The 22,728-nt window shown below is 53.7% G+C and overlaps 1 protein-coding gene across 1 annotated transcript; it reads right to left on the bottom strand.

The window, feature by feature from the left end:
* Positions 1-700: 700 nt before the first annotated feature.
* On the bottom strand, positions 701-21,775 carry BPIFB4 (BPI fold containing family B member 4). The gene is made up of 16 exons (XM_056121969.1): positions 21,670-21,775; positions 20,050-20,112; positions 18,791-19,295; positions 17,854-17,958; positions 16,972-17,115; positions 14,616-14,679; positions 14,141-14,201; positions 13,110-13,201; positions 11,211-11,414; positions 10,937-10,990; positions 8,014-8,184; positions 6,425-6,492; positions 4,970-5,012; positions 4,086-4,149; positions 3,123-3,199; positions 701-724 (listed from the first exon to the last, which is right to left on the bottom strand). The coding sequence occupies exons 1-16, from the start codon at positions 21,773-21,775 to the stop codon at positions 701-703; spliced, it is 1,845 nt and encodes a 614-aa protein (XP_055977944.1).
* Between the last annotated feature and the right edge of the window lie 953 nt (positions 21,776-22,728).

Here is a 22,728-nt window from a genome sequence, read left to right on the forward strand (position 1 = left end):
TGGCAGTTTTCAGTCTCCGATGTTTTTTTCAGGGGCTCCTATCAGTGCTCAGGAAGCCCCGCCACGTCTGGGAAATTCTCAGGCACCCGGCGCGCGCTGCAATCAAGCGTCAGCACATGTAGTGCTGCTTGGGCCCTGCAGACGGGGCTGCTCAGGCCATGCCAGGGACCTCCGGGCTCTACCCAACAATCACTAGGGGCCGTGTGGTGTCTGGAGCGGAACCCCGTTGGGCATATACAGGTGTGTACCCTAGTCCCTGGGCTGTCGCCCCAGCCCCTGTTTTTCAGTCTTGAATAGAGCCACCCTCCATCTGGCCAGAGCGAAGCCTCCAGGGGCCCCGTGCACAGACAGGGGTGGAAGAATTCCCCAACCCCCAGGGATTCACCCCAACTGCAGGGAAAGTGGAATTTTTTATTGAAAGTGTGGAGTTCGTAGCGCGGAGTCCACTTGGGGGCTGAGGCTTCGGTCCTCTGGGTCACCCCCTCCCCCTGCTGGGGGCCTGCTGGGGGCTGAGTGTGGGTGAGAGGATTTGCCAATGGGGGCCACAGCTGAGTCCTTTCCTGGGCTGGGTCCGGTGAGAAAAGGACGGGGGTGGGGGGCTGTTGTGGGGGCTGAAGACAGGTGGAGCTTGGAACAGGTCCCGGCAAGTCTCTCCAGGGCTCATTCTGGCTGCTTCCAGAAGCATCTGTGCCTTCGTCACTCAGGTGCTCAGCACCAGAAGGTCCTAGGGGGATAGAAGAGAGTACCGGTTAGGTGGCTTCCAGCTGCAGTGGGGTCACAGGGACCCCACGATCACCTTGGTCATGCCGTCCGCCTGCCCTCATGGAGCACCTGGAGCACTGCAGCAAGATCCTTCCTGCCCCTTTTCCTTCCTCCTCAGACAAGAGAAGCCTAAGCCCTCTCCACAGTCTTCCAAACTCCAGTTTTGTAATTTTTTTAAAAAAAGACCACAACAAAATAATAAAGGAATATATTATCTTCCTTAGAACAAAATAACTAAAACTAGAACATTTGCATCTGTATTGATATTAACAATTGAATAAATAGATAAGGAGGGAGATAGACCGGTTTCTCCTCCAAGTTTATTCCACCTAATCAATACAGAGGGAATTACAGAAACAGAAAATACCCTTGTGTGAGCATCACGTTAATAACTATTGCAGACAAGAGCCGTTAATGAAGGCAAGACACTCAAAGCCTCTCTTGCAAAACACAGTACCCAAAAGAAGAGAGAGAGAACAAGGGGGAATACCCTGCCACAGAGGCAGGATGGGACGGGGGGGATGGGGGGGGATGCTGGGACCCATGGGGATGGATGACGGGCACTGGTGGAGGGATGGGCACTTGATCATTGTGTAACTGAAACCCAAGCACAAAATTTGTAAGCCTATAACTGTACCTCATGGTTTTTCACTAATAAAAAAAGAAAAAATTTGAAGGCAAGAGCTGTTAATGAAAGCCAGACTAAGTGGCAGAAAATGTGGAAACAGGATATTTAATTCGCTCCGTAGTGGATCCCCATGAGATAGTCACTAATGACAAAAGGGAAAGTAGAAACTGAACAATGGAGGCATCTGGAAGGTACCACCTTGGCCATAGGCTCAAATCAACATCTCAGAGGTAGCGTCCCCAAGAATAAAATATTGACACCCACACCCTGACTCAGAGGGCAATACTCTTTTGGACATGTTCCTGCCTCGTCTACTCCCAAGAAACCATCCGTCAGTCAACTGAGGGATGCCTTACAAAGGGAGCTAGCAGGGCTGGAGGAATAGCACAGCGGGTAGGGCGTTTGCCTTGCACGCGTCCAATCCTGGTTCAACCCCCAGCATCCCCTATGGTCCCCTGAGCACCTCCAGGAGTAATTCCTGAGTGCAGAGCCAGGAGTAACCCCTGAGCATCACTGAGTGTGACTCAAAAAAAAAGGGGGGGGGGAGCCAGGGTCATCGGTAGTGTCAAGGTCATAAGACACAAGGAGGAGAAGACTGGGGAGGTGGCTCAGAGATAGGAGTGTGAGGCCCTGATTTTGATCCTCGGCACCACCAAACCGAGAAACCGCATGATATGTCCCATTCCCCAAATGGAATATAAAACAGACATAAATGGTGATTGGTCTATACTGAAATCAGATATATGTTGAAATAAACACTGTCCTCCCATTGTTCATCGATTTGCTCCCCTTCCCCAGGATCACCAAGCTGGAAATAGGCAGGCAGGATTTGAACCAGGTTTCAGGGTTTAGAAACCCTAAATCTAAACTAATTAGATTAGAATCTCTAATGCTAATTAGTGGAATTAGATTCCACTAATTCCTTGATTGAAATCTTGTTTTTAAATTTTGTTAAGGGGCTGGAGTGATAGCACAGTGTTTGTTTTGCATCTGGCCACCCCGGGTTCAATCCCCAGCATCCCATATGGTCCCCTGAGTACTGCCAGGAGTAATTCCTGAATGCAAAGATAGGAGTAACCCCTGAGCATGACTGGGTGTGACCCAAAAATATGTAAAAATGTATTTTAAAAGAAAGATTATAATTTAAAAACTACAAATGGTTCATGCTGTTTATTTCTGGGTTGCAAATACATCTAGGGGAATAAACATGTATTTATCTAAAGTTTCCTATATTTTCCAAATTTCAGATACTGAGCACATTTCTTAGTAGAAAAAAAAACCTCCCCTTTATCTGCATTACAAGGCACCTATCATATCTATAATTAGAAGTTACTTCTGGAATATTTACCAAAGTCCATTTGCCTGCACAAGCATGGCAAGGCTTAGAAGCCTGCATGTTTTACTCACTGCTCAATCTCCACCCCCTGGAATACAGTAGGTGTTTAAGTTCCATCTTTCCAATAAACCACACCATCCTTCCACTCTAGGAAAGTTTCTAACTGCTCAGTATTCCCATCTGTAAGATATGGGTCATCACATCTGTCATGACCTCATAGAAGTGAGTCATCTGTAAATGACCTCATAGAAGTGAAAATCTACTTTTAAAAATTTGGTTCTAGTTTCTTGAACCCCATCCTTCCTTCAACTCCCAGACCTTCCCTTCCCTCTCTTCTCCTCCTCCAAATGTCTGGGTTTAAAAGAGAAAACAGAACCAAATTCCATTTATCCTTACCTCCAAGACATCGATGTCTGCATGGCTGAAGTCAATGTTGAGGATTTTGGGGAGAGGGACACCAGAGCCCAGCATGGCTGTGAAAATAACCAGTGGAGAGAGGTCACGGGGGCCAAGAGATACCAGCCTTAAGGAAGCTTCTGGTATTTGCAAGAAGACTGCCTTGAAGGCCTTTGTCCATGTCATTGGTCCTGCCCAAAGCACAGTTCCTCTGCTCGCTGAGTTCTGAGATGTCCCTGACACTGTTTTATGTCATCTCCTCAGTGAAGCTTTCTTAACCATGGACCAAGAAACTCTGGCCTCCAGCTTCTCCTCCCAAACCCCTCTGCTACAGAAATCACAAATTTTTAATGACCTGTCCTTGTCTCTGTCACAGGCCCTAGCAGGTAAGAACTGTATCCCCAGCATCATCCTGTCCTGTGCTGAGCACCAAGGAGATAGAGTACAGGTGCTTGGGCAAGGAGGCTGAGACACCCAACACGTATCACCACTGGACTCATTGCTGGGGGTTAGAGAGAGTCTGAGCAGATCTGAAGATTTGTGTTCTGGGAATAAAGACCCAAGAGGAGCAACAAGGCAGGGAAGGAAGGAAGGGCTGGTGGGGAAATTGGCAGACTTCCTGGCTCCAGCAGGTCTTCTCAGAGAGTCAAAGATATTGTAACAACCGCCCCCACCCCGGTGGAATATATTCAGAACTTTCAGAACTTCCTTGGCCATGGAACCCTTTCCTCAGTGTATATTATGAGACTCTTTTTCTATAGAAACCACTTGGGAAATCATAGATCTAATCCAATCTCTCCCTTTTGAAAATGGTAAAATTCATGGTAATGAAATTTGCCATGAGAGTAACACCGCCTCTCTGTGACCAAACCGGGACCGAGTCCCTATCTCTTGCCTCCCCTGTCCACCTCACTCAGCCAAGCTCCTCACAGCATCCCCTCCCGCCTGGGTTCCAGCTCTCACCGTTCATCGAAGGCATAAATGCCAGGTCAAAAATTTTCCCGACCAGCATCTCCATGAGGCCAACCTGGAGGGGAAGAAGAAGTTAACTGGACCTTGGGTTGGCTTCGATCTCAAGAGCTCCTTCAGTCCCTCCCTTGAGCAGATAAAGGCTTCATGGGGCAGGGAAAGGCTCTGGGAAGAGCTGATGGTCAGAGCCTCCGGGACTCCAGCACCCCAGAAATGAACAACTCCAGGAACATCTGGTTCACTGACTCTGGAGCTGAGTGATGCTGAGACAGACCTGAAGCTTTGGCCTGTGGCTTCTGGTGAGGCAGGGACTAAGGGAAGCTCAGTTCCACTCCAGGAGGTCTAGAGCAGCTCACTCCAGAGCCATGCCGTCCACTAACCTTGGCAATGCCAACCAACTCATCTGGGATAAGAACCTGAACTGCGGGGCTAGAGCAATAGTATAGCAGGTAGGGTGTTTGCCTTGTATGCACATCCCGTATAGTCACCCAAGTACCGCCAGGAGTAATTCCTGAGCGCAGAGCCAGGAGTAACCCCTAAGCATCACCAGGTGTGATCCCAAAAGAAAAAACCTGAAGTGCTGACCCCTGGGGTTCTGTGTCACCAAGTGGCATAGGTCCCACCTCCAACCAGAGAGGACTGGGTTGCCCCTTTTCTCCACACCAGCTCTGTGGTTTTCCTAGGTGAGGGCAGCTAAAACGGGCAGCACCATGGACAGCGCAGAAGGCGCCCTGAGCCTGTGCTCACCGGTCCCGGACCTAGTGGGCCTCCTGCTGTGACCCACACCTGAGAGAGCTGATACAGGCCCGTGGAATTCACAGCTCCCCAGGTCCCCACCACCCGCACAGAGGCTGCCACTCGCAGATCTTGGTACTCACATCAAAATTGCCCACATTTGAGGTTCTGAGGTTGAGGCTGGTCCTGAGATAAAGAAAACAGCCCATTAGAAGCAGTGCGGGGGGCTGGAGTGATAGCACAGCGGGTAGGGCATTTGCCTTGCACACAACTGACCAGGGTTTGATTCCCAGCATCCCATATGTTCCCCTGAGCACTGCCAGGAGTAAGTCTGACACATAATGGCTGCTAATCCTGACCAGGAGAGACCTGAGCCCCAGGAGTAACACCCATGGCAGAAGGGAGAGCCCGGGACACTGTCCTGAGCTGACCCACAGCTCTGACTGTTGTGCTGTTCACAGTAGGAAGGTCTGCAACGCAGGCTCAAGGCTGTGCTCTGCACGACCAGACCTCAGTCTCCCTGCATCCAGGCCTCACCTTGTGCATTTGTGCTCTGACCAGAGAGTGAAGCCAGACCAGGCTCGCCTGCCGGGCACAGCTTTTGGCTCCTGGTCAGCCCTGCGTGGCTCTGACCAGCATCAGATGCTGAGCAGCTCCTCTCACTGGGGCTGTATTTGTGAAATATCTGTGAACACTCTCCAGAAGTGAGACACAGCTGGGAGTTTTACCTCTAATCTCGTCTCAGCTTGGAAGCGAGGCTCCTACTATGGCACTTACTTCCACAGGTATCGAAGTTCCATGGATTTCAGCACATTTAGGGTTCAACTCAATGCTTGGCTCATAAAAAGGGCCCAACTGCTAGTTTTTATTAGTGCTAGACTCATGAATCCTGTGAGAGAAGAATAACCATTCCCTTCTCCAGAGGAGAAAATTGAATTTCTGGGGGACAAAGTCACTTGGCATCAGCCGCCAGCCTGTCAGGGGTCGTTGCTGGGATTTGATCCCAGACCATGCTGCTCTGAAGTCTGTGCTTGTCACCAATCCTCAGAGATCAGCCCACAGTCCCTGAGTGAGTAAAATCACCCCCGAACCTCAGTTTTCTCCTCTTTGAAATGAAGAGGAGACTCAGGGAGATGTGTCAAAGGGCTAGAGTACATGTTTTGCACACAGGAGCCCCGGATTTGATCCCCTGCCTCTCCTGATCACTGAAGCAACCCTGGTGCAGAACCTGAGCAAGAACCAGGAATAGCCCTGAGCACACCTGGTGTGATCCCCAAACCAATCAGTAAATAAAATGGGAACAAAGTTGGCCTGGCTCCTCAGGACCAGTGTAAGCCAGACAGGATGAGCAGGTAAAGTCCCTGTGTGGAGCAGGGCTCCATCCCGGACAGTGAAGTGACTGGTTGGCTGTAGTCTCTATGTATGAAACAAACAGCTTCACCCACCAGCTCATGCCAAAGCTCTGGGCGGTGAGAAACTCATTTCACCTTTTCTTTGTCTTAGATCTCCCTGCCAGCCCATCATGCCAGGAGGTACCTCCCCAAAGAAGCCTTCCCGAGGAGCAGGAGCCTGACTGCAAACCACCTCCCACCCCTTACTTGTCCAGTTTAGCGTCGATCATGAGTTTATCCCCCTCCACGGAAAACGTGGCCAAAAGCTCTGTGTCCTGGAGGGAAGGAAGGAGAGGGACGGTCAGAACACAGCTGGGATGGGGGGTTGTCCTCAAGCACTTGAGCAAACGCCCTTTCCAGAGCAGAGCACGACCATAACCTACACTCAGCATTTGAGGAAAGGCTGAGAGCAGCACAGCTGGCATGAGGCTTTCCTGCCAGTTCCATGGGCACGGGCAGAGAAGGCGTTTCTCAGAATGACAATCACAGGATACCAAGTCAAGAGGGTGGACATAGTGTCAGGGGAGGTGGGGGACCTGAGCCAGGGGACCCACTTCAGGCGAGCCACTGCAGGTGGCACCGGGCGCCACTGTCTCTCCCCATCGGAACTCCCCATCCCTGGGGATTCAGCCCAGACCCAGCCCCCTGCCCTGTTAACTCTCTTTTCCTCCCTGCCTCTGCCCAGAATAGAGGACACCAACAAGTTCAGGTGATGTGGCAATGACCAAGATTGTCTGAGAGCTTGGGGGGCACCTGGTCAGACCCGGCAGGCCCCCCGTGCCTGAACACTTAAACAAACACCTAAGACTAGGGTGGGCCAGGTGGGTAAGAGGCCATGGGCGGGTGGTCTGGCCAGGTTTCTGAGGGACTGACATTCGAGTAGAGAGGAAAGGAAGGAGATAACAGGGAAGAGCATTTCAGGTGAGGGGAGAGGTGACCTTCATGTGGGTCAAGGCCACAGGGGCCCAACACTTTCAAGGGACAGGAGTGACCAGGAAGGGCTCGTGGACCTGGGTAAGAGGCTGGCTTTTGCTTCAGGATTGAAAGAAAATCTTGAGCAGGGGAGGTACATGATTGTTTGTCAGAGAATTTCACTCTAGAAAATCATTGTAGAAATGGTTTTATCTGTGGTTAACACCAGCCAGGTACCAGGGACAAGAGCTTGGGCACCATTCTTCTCTGCACTCCGTTGAAAGCTTGCTATAGGGCCAGAGTGATAGCACAGCGGGTAGGGCATTTGCCTTGCACATGGTCAACCCGAGTTCGATCCCCCACATCCCATATGGTCCCCTAAGCACCGCCAGGAGTGATTCCTGAATGCAGAGCCAGGAGGAACCCCTGAGCATCGTCGGGTGTGACCCAAAAAGAAGAAAAGAAAGAAAAGAAAGAAAAGAAAGGAAAAGAAAAGAAAAGAAAAGAAAAGAAAAAAGAAAAAAGAAAAGAAAAGAAAAGAAAAGAAAAGAAAAGAAAAGAAAAGAAAGTATGCTACAGAGAAGGTACTTGCTAAGTCCCACTGAGTGCGGGGCAAAGGCCTGCTCTGCCATGGGACTAAGAACCAGTACTGTGGATGTACCCACAGGGTGGCAGGCCTGGCTCTGCCTTTGTCCTCACGTGGTGGAAGATGAGGGGGGCCCAGAGGACAGACTCACCGAGCTGGCTCTGCTGGCAGTGCTAAAGCCCCCGTTCCGACAAGCCCATCTGGCCCCACGGGCAAGCTCGAGTGACCAAGGTGACCAGTGGGATGGGAAGGGGTCTGTGGACTCCAGGAAGGCTGTGACCACTCCCCAGACACTCACCGCATCGATGAGGCAGATGGTGGTCTCAACATCATTGGGCTGCGAGACCGTGACCTCAGCCGTGGCAAACACTTTCACTATCGCATTGTCCTTCTGCAGAGTCACGGTGGGTGGGTTTGGAACCTGGATCCTGATGACAAGTGGGCGGGATTCGGGGTACTGCTGGAAAACCTGGGGACCAAGACCAGATTAGAGTGATCAAGATGCTCTGTAATGGGAGAAGAAGGTGACGAGGGGTCCACGGCCACCTGGGCATGCATAGCACAGCTGGATGGAGCTGGCAGGACCCATGAAGGCTAAAGGTGGCTTATAAAACTCCTCATCTGAACAGCCTCATCCAGCTGTTTTCTGCTGGAGCCTGCAAGCAGCAGGCAGATGGGATCTTGCCAGGGGGTGCTGGGCACCAGCTGCCACTCCAGGCCATGCACATCCTGGTACTGTGAGATTCAGGTGATGGAGTCAGCAAACCTTTACCCCAACGCACCACATGTGGAGCTGCTCCAAATGCCACCCAGTGAGAGGCAGCCCGGGCACCTGGGCTGTGCTCGTAAGAGAGGGGCTTCTTCCTCCAGGCCACATATGGAAAGGCCAAGTCAAATGCCCCAGCCAGCAGCCGAGTGGAAGCCCCAGCCCAGGCCTGTGAGTCAAGCACGGGCCTGCCCCTCTCCTGTCAATTCTTGACACCCCACCTGGAGCGAGAATGTCCACAAAGTGGGCATTTCAGTGAAGTATTAGAGTGAGGCACAGCTGCCCCCCAACCTAGATTTACCAGGGTCCCCGGAGCCCCACGGGAGATGAGGTGTCTCCACATACCACAAAGTGATTCCCCCCAAAGCCAATATATTAAAGGAACAAATCACCGACTGACCCATCTCCCATATTTGTTAAATAACCAATTTGACCCTAATTTACTTTAAGGGCTGGAGCAATAGCACAGTGGAAGGGCATTTGCCTTGCGCGTGGCCGGCCCAGCCAAGCCAGGTTCGATTCCTCCGCCCCTCTCAGAGAGCCCAGAAAGCTACCGAGAGTATCTCGCCCACACGGCAAAGCCCGGCAAGCTACCCGTGATGTATTCGATATGCCAAACACAGTAACAACAAGTCTCACAATGGAGACGTTACTGGGCCCGCTCGAGCAACTCGATGAACAACGGGAGGACAGTGCTACAGTGCTTACTTTAAGGAATGTTTTTCTTAAATTTATCCATTGAGCAGCAATACGTGGGGAACCTCAAGATGTTGGTTTTATTATTATTGTCAGTGGTTTCCAAATTTTATCGGTTGAGGTTTTGCGATTCATAGTACTGTTTAATGATGGTTTCTCATATGCATAATTCCAACACACGATGTTGGTTTTAAAAGAAATGCAGCCCAGGGGCCTTTTCTAAGATTGATTCCTCTGAAAATCTTTTTTGCACAAGCCCTTGATCCATCGGCAAATCTGGCCAACTCGGCGAATCCACTTAGCAAAGTGGCTTTCAACAAGCCAGTGCTTTGGTGTTCTGATTTTTCCCAGAAGGATTTTCATCCTATTTCTCTGGGGTGGGGGTGCTAGTTTCCTAATCACTCCCACCCCAACATACCAAGTCTTCAAAAATGAACAAAGCTTCCTTTTAGAAGCGCCTGTAATTCTCTCCCCATCACAGCAGGAGACCAGATACCCCTCTGAGGACTCCATCAGGGTCTAATTCCCAAGGGACGTTGCTCTGTGTCCAGCTCGAACCCCCAAAAACAGACCCAGTGCCCTATCAAGCCCAAAGTCTTCTGCTCCAGCACACCTGTGCCTCCTGTCTGAGCTTTAGTTGGGGTGCTTGTTCCTCCTGGCCCCCCGGATGGGATCACTGGGACTAAATAGAGGTTCCTAAAACTGTCTTCATAAATGTTGAAGGGCAGTCCAATTCATAAAACACCCAAGGGCCCACCTGAGCCTGAGCTGCCCCTAACTCTTGCCATGCAGCGTTTGGCCACAGGAGGGCAACAGCGGCCCTGCCCAGGTGCCATTCCCTCTCCCGCCTCTGGATTCCACCCAGATCTAAGGTCCGGGAGAAAAGACACTTTTTCCTTCTAAGACAGCTGTGGATGATAGCCTCTTTGGTGCCTCTAGCATGCTACAGACGATGCTCTTCCCTGCCAGGCACAGAGTAAAGGGATGAGAACCAGGGTCCGAGAGGCCTCTGTCACAACTGCACACAGCCTCTAATCACACAGAAGCACACTTGCTCTCTTCTTAGCAGAGGTTTGCTCCTGTGCACAAGAATAGGAACAAGGTGCTGGAGAAATAGCACAGCGGCTAGGGCATTTGCCTTGCATGCAGCTGACCCGGGTTCGATTCCCAGCATCCTATATGGTCCCCGGAGCACCGCCAGGAGTAATTCCTGAGTGCAGAACCAGGAGTAACCCCTGAGCATCGCTGGGTGTGACCCAAAGAGCAATAATAATAATAATAGAAACAACATTTATGGCTGCTCTGTGCCAGGGCCAGACCCCCTACTGACAGCCCCCTTGGGATATGGGATCATGATGTCCACTTTTTAGGTAAGACATAGAACCAGCCACGGCCCTAAGCTAGAGCCGTAGGGACTCAGAATCTTGTGTCTACTGGAAAGTTCCAGTGCTCACCAGTTAGCGCCATGTGTTCTCCCCAACCCTGGTCCTGTAACCCTCTTAGCACCTGTGGGGCAGGTGTTGGCAGCCTCCTTGGATAAGCAAGGTAACGGGGAGCTCAGAGTGTTACAAACTCCTGTCCAGGTCAAACCGCCAGGACCTGGCCCAGAAGAGAATACGCTGGCGGGCGGCTCCCTGAGGACCTCCAGATCCTTCTGCTTTCATCAGGACACTTACAATGAGGGGGTGTCAGAGTCTCCCTCCCAAGGATGAGAATCCCCCCTAAGCCAGCTCCCTGGGGTCCATCCCCCGGCACATACCTTGGGGATCAGGGCTCCCAGGGTGGACGTGGTCAGTGGAGGCAGATCCTCAAACTGCAGGAGAGAAGGAGGGCTGGTGAGTCCCTGAGAGGTCTCTGACATGGCAATCAAATGCTCACCTAACGCCCCCCAGGCCGCAGTCTTGGGTGACTGCTATCCCCGTGGGAACTATTTCAGCCATTTTCCTCGGGCCATAGGGACCAGGAAGGGACCCTGGGGAGCTGTTCATAGTCAAACCCGCCCCCATCTCAGTAGGCGGGGGAAGGGCACTCACTGTGCCATCCGTGATGTCAATGTTCAGTGCCCCCTGCTTCTGCAGGAGGGTCAGCACTGAGCCCAGGAAGTTGGCAGAGATGGCCAGCTGGGAGTTGGTGTTGTCGCCCATGGGGGGCAGGTCCGGCATCTTCTTATAGGGGTTCACAGCTGGCCGCCCCAGGGGATAGTCGATGAGTTCTCCTCCAGCCTCCCCAACCAGAGTCTGGGGGAGCAAGAGGAAGGTGCTTACAGGGAGGGGTGCAGGGAGAAGACTGGAGCCGGGTCAGGCCCTGGCCTCACCCTCCCGCTCCCCCTCCCCATCCCCGGCAGTGCTCCTGGCTTCACCCACTGTGGGCAGGACAGAGGCGGTGCCACAAGGTCGCCCCCACCAGGCGGGGAGTGAGGGGTAGTTGCTCCGGCTGACTACTGACAATCGCTCGTGATCGCAGTCGTGGCTCTTGCCTGACATTTTAAAGTGTGTGACATAAATCTTTTCCCCTCAGCCTGCTGGAGAGAGGTAGCATGTCTGTAGGGAGAGTTAGCATGTCTGCTAGAGAGTTAGCGTGTCCTCTACAGTGAGTTAGCATGTCCAGTAGAGTGAGTTAGCATGTCCTCTAGAGTAAGTTAGTGTGTCCACTAGAGTGAGTTAGCATGTCTGCCAGAGTGAGTTAGTGTGTCTGCTAGAGAGTTAGCAGCCATGCAATAGACACTGTCACGTGCTCTTTAAAGGCCGGAGTCCTCTCCTACAAGACCCTGTGTGGTCTATCTCTGACCCCTTCTGCATCCACCAGGGTGCTGTCACCCGCCACCGCCTCTGAACCCTCACCTTGGTCCTTCCCACACCTTTTCCCTCTCTTCCGGCCTTCTCTTGTTACAGGCCCTCATCTGGCAGTTCTCATTTCAAGTCACATGCTCCAGGAGGCCTCTGTGACTCCCTGGTTACATCCTTCCCTTTGTCACTCATACCCCAGAACCCCCTTTCACAGTGCTCATGGTCTATAATCATACATTTTGATTGAGGGATCCTGGGATGGCCTCTCCTTCCCACAAGATCGTAACCTCCATTCAGCCAGAGAACACCCCTTGCTCACCACTGCACCCCCATCCCTAGATCAGAGCCTGGCACACAGAACCAAACGGGCAAATATCTGTGAGCTGAGTAGTGGTCAGACGCCAGGGTATGACTGTACACCTGTGTGCGGTGTGCTGTGTAATGAGCAAATGGGGGTGCACATGTGCCCTGAACCTGATCCGGTGGGGGAGGAGAAGGCACGTGGCTCACGTGGCCAGGGGAAGTGCATTCAGGTGCCACCCAGAGCCAGGGGGCCAGGTGCAGTGGTGCTGGAAGTCAGCCCACACTTGCTCAGAAGAGCCGGGCCAGCATCTCCTCACACCTTTGCAATCAGTAAATCTGAAACTGGCCCCAGTGAACATATTTCTGCCGTGGAGATCAGCCAACATTACAGTTCAGGAGTGTTTCGCCAGGGCTTGTATAGCCTCTGCTGGCCAGATGCACTTACTTCTCCAGCCAATCCGAGCCCTTGGCAGCAGCCTTGGGCTAGCTTGTCTGGGTTCCGACTCCAGCTCACGTTCATACGCTGTGTGACCTTGAGAATGTGGCTTAACCTCTCCATGCCTTGGTTTCCTTGCTAAGCACACCTACCTCGTGTGGAGATAGGGCGAGTTCAACCACAAAAAAACACTGAGAATGTGCCTAGCACAATGTTAAGCATTCAGAGGTGCTAGCTGCAATGATGCTTCAAACACAGCACCAAGAGGAATTCGTATCATTAAAGAGGAAAGATTCTTATTGAAATGTTGCTCCCTGGGCTCTTAGCAAAGACCATGGATGGGGAATCTCACACCCTTGCTCTTGGGGAAACAGCCACCTCCCCACACCCCAGGGCCCAGCACTCACATTGAGGTCCAACTCCAGGAATTCCCCAGTCACAAGTGGAAGACTGGAGAATGTATACTGCACACTTCCCAGTATCCCCAGCGGAATCAGAGCTGCAAGCAAAGATGGGGGTCACAGAGAGGCCAACATCTGCCCAGATGCCTTCCCTCCACGTGCCCATGGCATAATAGTGCAGCGATGCTCCAGCTTCAGTCACCATGGAAAGAACTCGAGTTCCAGGTTCAAATCTCAACTCTGCCCCCTTCTCACCGTGTGACCTTACCCATGACGCTGCGCCTCTCTGAACCTCAGTTTTACCCTCTATCAAATGGGCTTCATGGAACTCCTGAACACTACTGAGAGGAAGGATCCAGGTAAGAAAGTCCTGGCTACCGAGAAGCTTTGTAAACCATGAAGTGGTATGCACCAGGGAATACATTTTAGGTCTCCGCAAGACAGTGCTAAATTGGATCTGGTGCAGCCCAGACTGCTAGTGCTGAGTACCCCCACCTTCTGGGATCTACCTCCCTGGCCAATTTCCATGCATGAGAAAGCCACCCTCAAACTGCCTGGAGAGGAGGAGGAGGGGAGCACCCTCAGGGAGGACTGCACTGCACAGCTGTAGGGGTTGTGCACCTCACAGGGCACACACTCACAACCCTCCTGAATAGGCTTGCCTTCCAGAAGGCACCCTCAGATCCCAGACTCGGCTGACGTGGAGTCCTGCAGGACCCAGGCTGACTCCTCCAGCCTGTGCTTCTTGCTCTCCGGCCCCTTGGTGGCCAAAGTCAAGCCCTCACTCAAGCCTAGGCAACCCGGAGAGAGTTTCTTCAGCCCCACGGAAGCCAGGCCAGAGCCAGGGCTGCAAGTCAGCGGCCTGATCCATAAGGGATAGTGGGGGATGTGAGGGTTCAAGAGGGAAAGGCAGAAGAGCCCTCTCTCATCACACGGGCCAGCCTGAGAGGCATTGGCTCACAGTGCTAAGTCCACAAAGTATCTCCAAGGCTGGGCAGACAGGGCTGGTCCACAGAAGGGCAGCACGCAGGACTTACAGTCCACGAGACCCAGCTGGTCATTGACAAGTCCCAGCACCACGTCCACGATGGGGCAGAGCTGGAGGGGAGAGACAGCAGGGAGTGGGTACAGTGTGTGGCTGGGGTCACAGGCGCATGGGCAGGGATCACCCCAGGGTGCTACTCTCCGCTCATGCTCTGCTTGGTGCTGGCCTCCCATCACCTCAGGAAAGGGCCTCTTAAGACTCCCATTTTACATATGGGAACACTGGAACTGGGAGAGGGGTTAGAGCATGCCTGAGCTGGGGCACACGTCCAGCCAGCAGGACCCTTCTCTGCATCCTTGCCTTTCACTAATCTGTCCCTCTGTCCCTCAGGCCCCTTCCCAGACCCTCAAGGACCTGATTCGGCCTGATGATGCCCTGCAGACCCATAGAATGAAGCTGGTTGGGGGCCCTGGGTCCAGGGAAAGTCAGGAACCCTGTTTCCCTCCCACCCCAGCAGAGGTGCTTACCAAGTCAGGGAGGACGTTGGCCAAGACTCTGTTCACTAAGTTGTCCACCAGGTTGGGCAGAAGCCTAAGGAGAGAGCACTGGGGTGAGGGGGGCTTATCCTCCTGCCTAGAGTTGGGGTCTTGAACCCAAGTTCTGACTGAAGCATGAGAGCCCTTGAATGCTGAAAAATTGTTCTGGAAGCTGGAAGACTGTGCAGCTTCACCCTACACATGACTGGAAGCTACTCAGGAAAACTGTCTTTTCATCCATCCGTCTATCCATCTATCCATTCATACAGCAATCTGATCCATTCATCCGTCTACCTGTTCATTTACTCATTCATCCATCCATCCATTCATTCATCGATTCATCTACCGTTCATCCACCTACCGACTCATTCATCCATTCACCAATTCATTCATCTATCCATCTAATCGTCCATCCATCCATCCACTCATTCAATGAACAACTTTTTCCTGAGTTCTATGATGGGACAAGTCCAGGCTGGAACATGCCTGATTTTTAACTGCAGAACTCATTCCCTCCTGCTCATCTCCCCACCTGAGGGCTGTTTGTTACAACTTTGTGTAATCTCCCCAAAGAGAAACCGAGCACATCACGTTACCCATGCACCTAACACAGTACTGGGCATACCATAAGAGCTCAATGCATGTGTGTGGAAGAGAGGGAAGGAGTGATGATGGCCAATGAAATGTGCTCATTGCGGGCTGGAGTTATGGGCCAGTGGGCAAGGCATTTGCCTTGCATGTGGCCAACCCAAGTTCAATCCCTAGCATCACATATGGTCCCCTGAGCACTTCTGGGAGTGATTCCTCAGTGCAGAACCAGGAGCAACCCCTGAACATCGCCAGGTGTGACCCAAAAAGCCTAAATAAATAAATAAATAAATAAATAGTACTGTAGCACTGTCCTCCCATTGTTCATCAATTTGTTTGAGCGGGCCCAGAATGTTTCCATTGTGAGACTTGTTGTTACTGTCTTTGGTATATCAAATATGTCACGGGTAGCTTGCCAGGCTTTGCTGAGTGGGCGAGATACTCTTGGTAGTTTGCCGGGCTCTCCGAAAGGGGTGGGGGAATCGAACCCAGCTCATCCGGGCTGGCTTTATACAAGGCAAACGCCCTACCACTGTGCTATTGCTCCAGCCCTAAATAAATAAATAAATAAAAATGAAATGTGCTGATTGGTCCATTGGTCCAAGAGAAAAGCAGAAAAGATGGGGCACGGTGATCCATCTAAAGACAAAACAACTGAGGTCTAGAAGTGCCTCTAGATTAAGTTCTAAATGTATCATCCAGCTTTAACCTAATTCTAACCAATTCATTAAGAAAGGAGAGAGAGGGGCTGGAGCAATAGCACGGCAGGTAGGGCATTTGCCTTGCACACAGCCAACCCAGGTTCGATTCCCAGCATCCCATATGGTCCCCCAAGCACCGCCAGGAGTGATTCTGAGTGCAGAGCCAGGAGTAACCCCTGAACATCGGCTGGGTGTGACCCCCCCCCCAAAAAAAAGGAGAGAGAAAACACATAGCTGGACAGACAGAGTATTAGTTTCCTAAGTCCCTGCAGTAATGAGAAAATGAGAATGTGGGACTACTCTTACACAAAGTGTGTCCAATCGCCAACAGCTTAACTCCTTAAAACATCCCCCTCCCGTGGCTGAAGAGACAGTGCAGAGGTTAAGGTGCTGTTCAATCCCCAGCACCACATGGTCCCCCAAGCATTGCCCTGTAAGACCTGGAGACCCCTGAGAGCCTCCAATGTGACCAGGGAGTCCCAGCACCACAGAACTCAAACAGCCCAGTTGGCCTTGCTGGAAGGGTCCCCCCACCCTGGCCTCCAGAAAATCACTTAGGAGCCCTTGCCTGTCAAAATCCCCCTTCCTCTACTGCCATGCATCTCTGCCTACGTCCCAGCCAACCCCGCACCTAGCTGGTCTAGTTTAACAAAGCGAAACTTTCTTTTTAGGTTGTGGGGGCTCCACCTGGAGGCGCTCAGAGGACCATGTGGCATGCCAGGGATGAGCCCAAGTCGAACTTGTGCAAAGCAAGCGCCTTATCCTCTGTACTTTCTCTCCAGCCCCACCAGGAACTTCTTGAGATAAAGTCCTAATAAAACTTCAGACTTAAGAACATTTCTTAGAACATTTCCCCTGCATCTACAGTCACCCCCATTTCCCAGCTGATGAGGCAGGGCTTGGGGTGAGAGAGGGGGGCTGCAGAGGTGCCCCAAGTTCCCCCACGAGGAAGAGGATGAGCAAGGCATGAACTTTCCCAGGACCTGGGCTCTTAGCTGGGGAGAGGGTGCCAGATTAGCCCACTCCCCCCATGGCTCCCACTACCCACTAGTCCTCACCCGCGCAGCAGCTTGACTTTGATGCCCCCCAGGAGGGTGTCACATCGCTCAATCACCAGCCTCGGGTAGCCTGTGCGGTCCATGGTCAGCCTGACCTTGGCAGTGATGTTCACTTCCACTGCGATGTCCAGGAAGCCGATCAAGCTGTGAAGGGACATGGGGCCAGGGGCAATGGGTCAGACCCCCCAGGAGGTCATGGAAACAGGGGTCAGTGATCAGAAACCTCACAAGGGAAGGGAGAGGGTGGAAACAGGGGCAACTGGGTCACCTTCCTCTAGGTGGACCTGCTGCCTTCTTGGACATGTCACCCTTCGTGACTCTTCGTGACTAGTATCCCCAGCCAGCAGGCTTCCCTGGCCCATGGAGACACCTGTCCAGCTCTCTGGTGAGGAGTGCTGCAGGGACCTGGACAGAGGTCAATTCTGGCTGCCCAGGACACTGTCCAGGCACACGCCTAGCTGGGTGGAGATGGCCCCGTCCCATAGGCATAAACCCTGTGTATGTACATCCTCAAGGACCTCTCCTGCCAGCACCAGCCATAACCGGCCTCAGGGTCTTATGTCTCTGCTGTCCTGCCCTGTGTCCACCTGGGAACAGAAGTGTCCCATGGCCCTCAGGGAAAGACCCTAAGGCTCAGCCAGGCTAGGGGACTGGTCCAGGGTGACACTGCTTAAAAGAAGGGATCCAGATGGAATCTGAACTCCCAAGTGCCCCCACCACACAGGGCGGCAAGCAGAGCCCCAGGATCAGCCCCGCCCACACTGGCACCCCATTAGGTCTTGGTGGACAGGAAGCCGTGGTGGAGAGAAGGGACCCCCCCCCACCTGCTCGAGCTCTCCCAGCCAGGACGGGGCCTGGGGACCCAACGCCCGGGGCACGCACCTCTTCCCATTGATAGCCACACGTGTGTACAGACTCAGGTAGACGCCCACACCCGGCAGGAGCCTCACGGACACCCGGGGCAGGGTCAGCTCCACGATGCGCAGCCTGCACAGGAGGCAATGGTCAGAGCGAGGCCACCCAGCCTGGCCCCAGCTCACCCAGGGGGTCCCCCACCTCACGTCTCCATTCTGCACCCCACCCAGCGCCCGACTCTGCAGAGACCCAAAGCTAGTGATGAGAGTTGGGAAGACACAGAGATGCAGCCAGAACCACGACCCTACCTTGCCCTCTTATGCCCCCTGGGGTTCCCTCGGGAGATTCTGTTTCCGGTCAAGAGGCCCTTCCTGCTGCTTAGTCCTCTCCTTCCGCCTGGTTCCTCTGACACCTGTCCAAGGTCCTCTTCCTCCGGGAAGCCCACCCCCCCTTCTCCCTGTTATGCACACCGACATTTCTCCAGGATGCCCTCTGCACTACCCCTGATCACTAGCCTCCACGCCATCCCCAGCCTGCAGATCCTGGGAGAATAGGAGATGTGGCCATGGGGCACAGGTGCTTGGGGTCAGGACTCTGCGGCCATCCCACTGTCATCCCCGTGGAAACCCTAAATAGCTGTTCTGGGAGTGGATCTCGGGGGTGAGAGGGTTCACAAATGCAGAGATTTAAATTCTCCAACACTGTTGCTTGAATATTCCAGCTATGGAGGTTCTGCAGATAAGGGAAACTGAGGCAGAAAAAAATGACTCAATGCCACACAGAAAAACAAAGACTTGAGTTGGGACTCAAATCTAGATATGGGACAGCTTGGGACTTAAAGCCAGACAAGTTGGCTGAGCCCTGACAACTGTCCCTCCTCCACCCCCAGGCCTCTTGAGGGGAAAGCGCCTCTGTTTGCAGTTGTACTGGGGGGGTTGCTGGGGACAGCCTGGCCCCTCCTTACCCTGTAATGCCCTGCACGGTGCTGAGGATGCCGCCCTCACCAAGCACGCCCAGGACGCCTCCTCCTCCAAGAAGTCCTCCGTCACCAAGGAGACCACCTCCGCCGAGCAGGCCCCCTTGGCCCGCCAAGATGCCATCCGCCGCCAGCATGCCGCCGGTGCCCAGCAAACCACCTGGGCCCAGTGCCCCGGTGGCCACGCCGGGCGGAATCTCTCCCGGCCGCAGCTCTCGCCGGTGAAGCCGGCCCACGGTGCCCGTGCCTTCCGCGGACCTATACCGCCCGCGGTCCCTGTGGGCGCTGTACGCATTCTCGCCATTCCGGAGGTCCCTGACGCTGCCGTCGGACTCGAGGATCTCACCGTATCGGTATTTGCCCCCCAGCTGAGCTGTGTTGTCGTTGGTCTCGATGTGACCATACTTGTAATTCCCCCCGAGCTGGTAGCCATTGGTGTACTTAGGGGGGGGGTTGCGGACGTGGAAGTCATTGTAGGGAACACCACCGACACCTCGGGGAAATTCAGCACGTCTGTAGTCGTCGTAGCGGTGCCGGCCACCGCCCAGGAGACCACCACCGCCCAAGAGACCACCGCCACCACCACCCAGCAGCCCGCCACCGCTGCCCCCCAGCAGACCCCCGCCATGACTGCTGCCACCCCCCAACAGGCCCCCACCACCACTGCTGCCACCCCCCAATAGACCACCACCACTGCTGCCACCCCCCAATAAGCCACCACCGCTGCCCCCCAGAAGACCTCCACCATGACTGCTGCTACCCCCCAATAGACCACCACCACTGCTGCCACCCCCCAATAAGCCACCACCGCTGCCCCCCAGAAGACCCCCGCTATGACTGCTGCCACCCCCGAGTAGACCACCACCACTGCCCCCCAGAAGGCCCCCACCACCGCTGCTGCCACCCCCCAAAAGCCCACCACTGCCCCCCAGCAGCCCCCCACCACTGCCCCCCAGCAGCCCCCCACCACTGCCCCCAAGAAGCCCCCCACCGCTACTGCCCCCGCCCCCCCATGTGCTCTCACTACTGCCGCCACCTCCCAGGAGCCCCCCACCACTGCCGCCACCGCCCAGGAGCCCCCCACCACCACTGCCACCCAGTAAGCCTCCGCCGACTCCCCCCAGTAAGTCGTCACCCCCCTCCACCCCCACCACCAAGCAGGCCCCCCAGAAGGCCCCCCCCTCCACCTCCGCCTCCACCGAGCAGCCCCCCCAGGAGCGGCCCGCCACCGTCTCCACCAGCTTTACCCATGGGCACCTCTCTCAGGGCCGAGCGCAGGGCGTCACTCTGCTGCAGGGTGCCTGAGATGGCTGCGGGGAGCAGAGAAGGGGGGGGTGGTCAGGCCTCTGTGCTTCCTCCAGCCGCCCCTCCCTCCCCAGTGGGAATCTGCTGGAGTCTTAGGGTGGGAAGACCTGGCGGACCTGGTGGGCACCCGGAGCGCCTTAGCTGCTGGCCCCGACCTGCTCGCACTTTGGCTGGCTTTCCAGCCAGGCTGGAATCAGGGGTCCTCCTCCTCACCCTCCCTGCCAGTGCTCCATGCCCCATCTTTAACAAAATAATAATAATAACAACAACAACAATACCACTTCCACCCCTAGAGATAGCTCCGCTGACTGACCGGAGCTCACGCTCAGCACACAGAAAGCCCAGCTGAGACTCCCAGCCACACACGGTCCCACAGCACTGCCGGGAGCAGGTCCTGTGCACTGAGTCAGGAGTAGGCATAAAGCACCACCAGGCCAAGCATTTAAAAAAAAAAAAAAAGATGGGGCTGGAGCGTTAGCACAATGAGTAGGGTGTTTGCCTTGCACGCGGCTGACCCGGGTTCGATTCCCAGCATTCCCATATGGTCCCCTGAGCACTGCCATGAGTAATTCCTGAATGCAGAACCAGGAGTAATCCCTGTGCATCACCGGGTATGACCCAAAAAGCCAAAAAATAATAATTAATTAATTAATTAATTTTTTTTATAAAAAAAAGGAGAGAAAACCCTATTCCCCATGCATTTGCCCTATTGATTCTAAGGAAAGTTAGGGCCAGATTATTGTCCCTGCTGGGTAACAGAGGTTTTGACTCTCAGGTCAAAATATCTCCATTTTCTTTCTCCTGAGAGTCAGGCCCGGGAGTGTGTCTGCTCTTGTGAGACGACGGGAGTGCAGACCCAAGAACTGGAGGGAGGAGCAGTTAGGGGTCCCCCTTCAGAGGGCCTTCTGCAGCCCAGGAACGATGCTCAACTCTCAAAAACTCCTCCCGTTTAACTGGCCCTTGTTTAACCCTCTCACTTTATAACAATCCTTGAAGTGGAGACTGTGGTTTTATCCACTTTGCAGATGAGGAAACTGAGGCCAGAGCCCTCCAGTCATTAGTTAAGGTCACAGTCAGCATTTGAACTCCAAGAAGCCAACCCCTGCCCCAAGCAAGCTCTTAGTCACTAGTTTCTTACTCATGACTCCAGTGAAAAGTCCCCAGCCTTGAGGCTAGAGCGATAGCACAGTGAGTAAGGCATTTGCCTTGCACGTGGCCGACCTGGGTTCGATTCCCAGCATCCCATATGGTCCCCCGAGCACTGCCAGGAGTAATTCCTGAGTGCATGAGCCAGGAGTAACCCCTGTGCAACTCCGGGTGTAACCCCCACAAAAAAAAGCAATAGAAAAAAAAAAGTAAAGAAAAGTCCCCAGTCTTGAACTCCTGGTACCAAACAGGAGTTCAAGAAAATGACTGTCTAAAGCATAAGGGGAAACGAAAACCCAGAGAAGAGAAATTTTTTTATCCATGTGACAGAATCTGGTGTAGAGGGGAGTGCTATCACAGTAGGCTGGACTTCTGTCACATACACACACACCCCTGCACCACTGGCCTGGACTCACCATTGCTCAGCACATCTTTGGTAACTCGGAGGACAGTGTTTGTGTCTTGGCGGGCACCACACACGGCCGCCACGGTCAGAGCAGCCACAAGCCACGACGTCCACATGCTGGCACTGTTTCTCTGCTGGGGAGACAGTGAACCCCATGGCAGGGCAAGCTGCCACCCCAAGCCAGAGGATGCTGGGGCCCCAAGACAGGGGAAGGGGACCCAACGCCAATCCTGGGATGAGGGTCCCAATTCTGATACAACCCTCCCACATCTTTTTTGCATGTTGATACTCTGGAAACACATCGCCAACCCGAGAAGCAAACCGTTTCAAAAACATGGATGTTTGGTTAGCTCCCAAGTTGAAATTCTCAAGTGCAACCTTGAGGAGCAATGGGGGTTGCCAACAAAACAGTGAATTGTTGGCCCACAGGCGTTGGGGCAATCTCCCCAGCATCTGCTCATCTGCCCCTCTCTCCACCTCTCCATCCTTCCCTGGACCCATCCATCCTTCTATCCTGCTTCCCATCTCTCCATCAACCGCCATGGTCTAGCCAGCCAACCGTCACCCTTTGGACAAGGCAAATCTACATTCTGCATTGCAGACCCAGAGCCCAGGGCAAGAGCCCTCTGGGTTCTAACTCTCAGGCGAGGGGCCCTCCTTGTGCACCCCTGCAGCTCCGTCCCCTGCATGTTGGATCTGATATACTCCAAACGCCCCACTAACAACAGCTCTTGCTGTCATTTGGGGACTCCTATTTCAGATCCCTAAGTGGGGTGATGTGTTAGGAAATTGGAGGGGTGAAGCATGCATTTGACGGGGACCTTACTTTGCTTCCTCCATGCCCTTGCCCACGTCTCTCCCTCCCTCTGCCCCATCTACCCTGACACGGCTCTTAGAGAACCAGCTCAAGACAAGCTTCTGTCCAGGTCAAGCTGAGAATGTTGCCTAATTCCTCCACCCTCCACCTTTGCACCTGCTTCCTTTGCCCTGCCCCCAGCTCTCTTTCACAAAGCTCTGGTTTCCTCTGCGCACCCCAGAGGAATATGAGGGGTTCTTGCTGATTCTAGAG

This window comes from Sorex fumeus, unplaced genomic scaffold (assembly GCF_029834395.1).
Source record: "Sorex fumeus unplaced genomic scaffold, SorFum_2.1 ptg000044l, whole genome shotgun sequence".
In the NCBI taxonomy this organism is placed as follows: Eukaryota; Metazoa; Chordata; class Mammalia; order Eulipotyphla; family Soricidae; genus Sorex; species Sorex fumeus.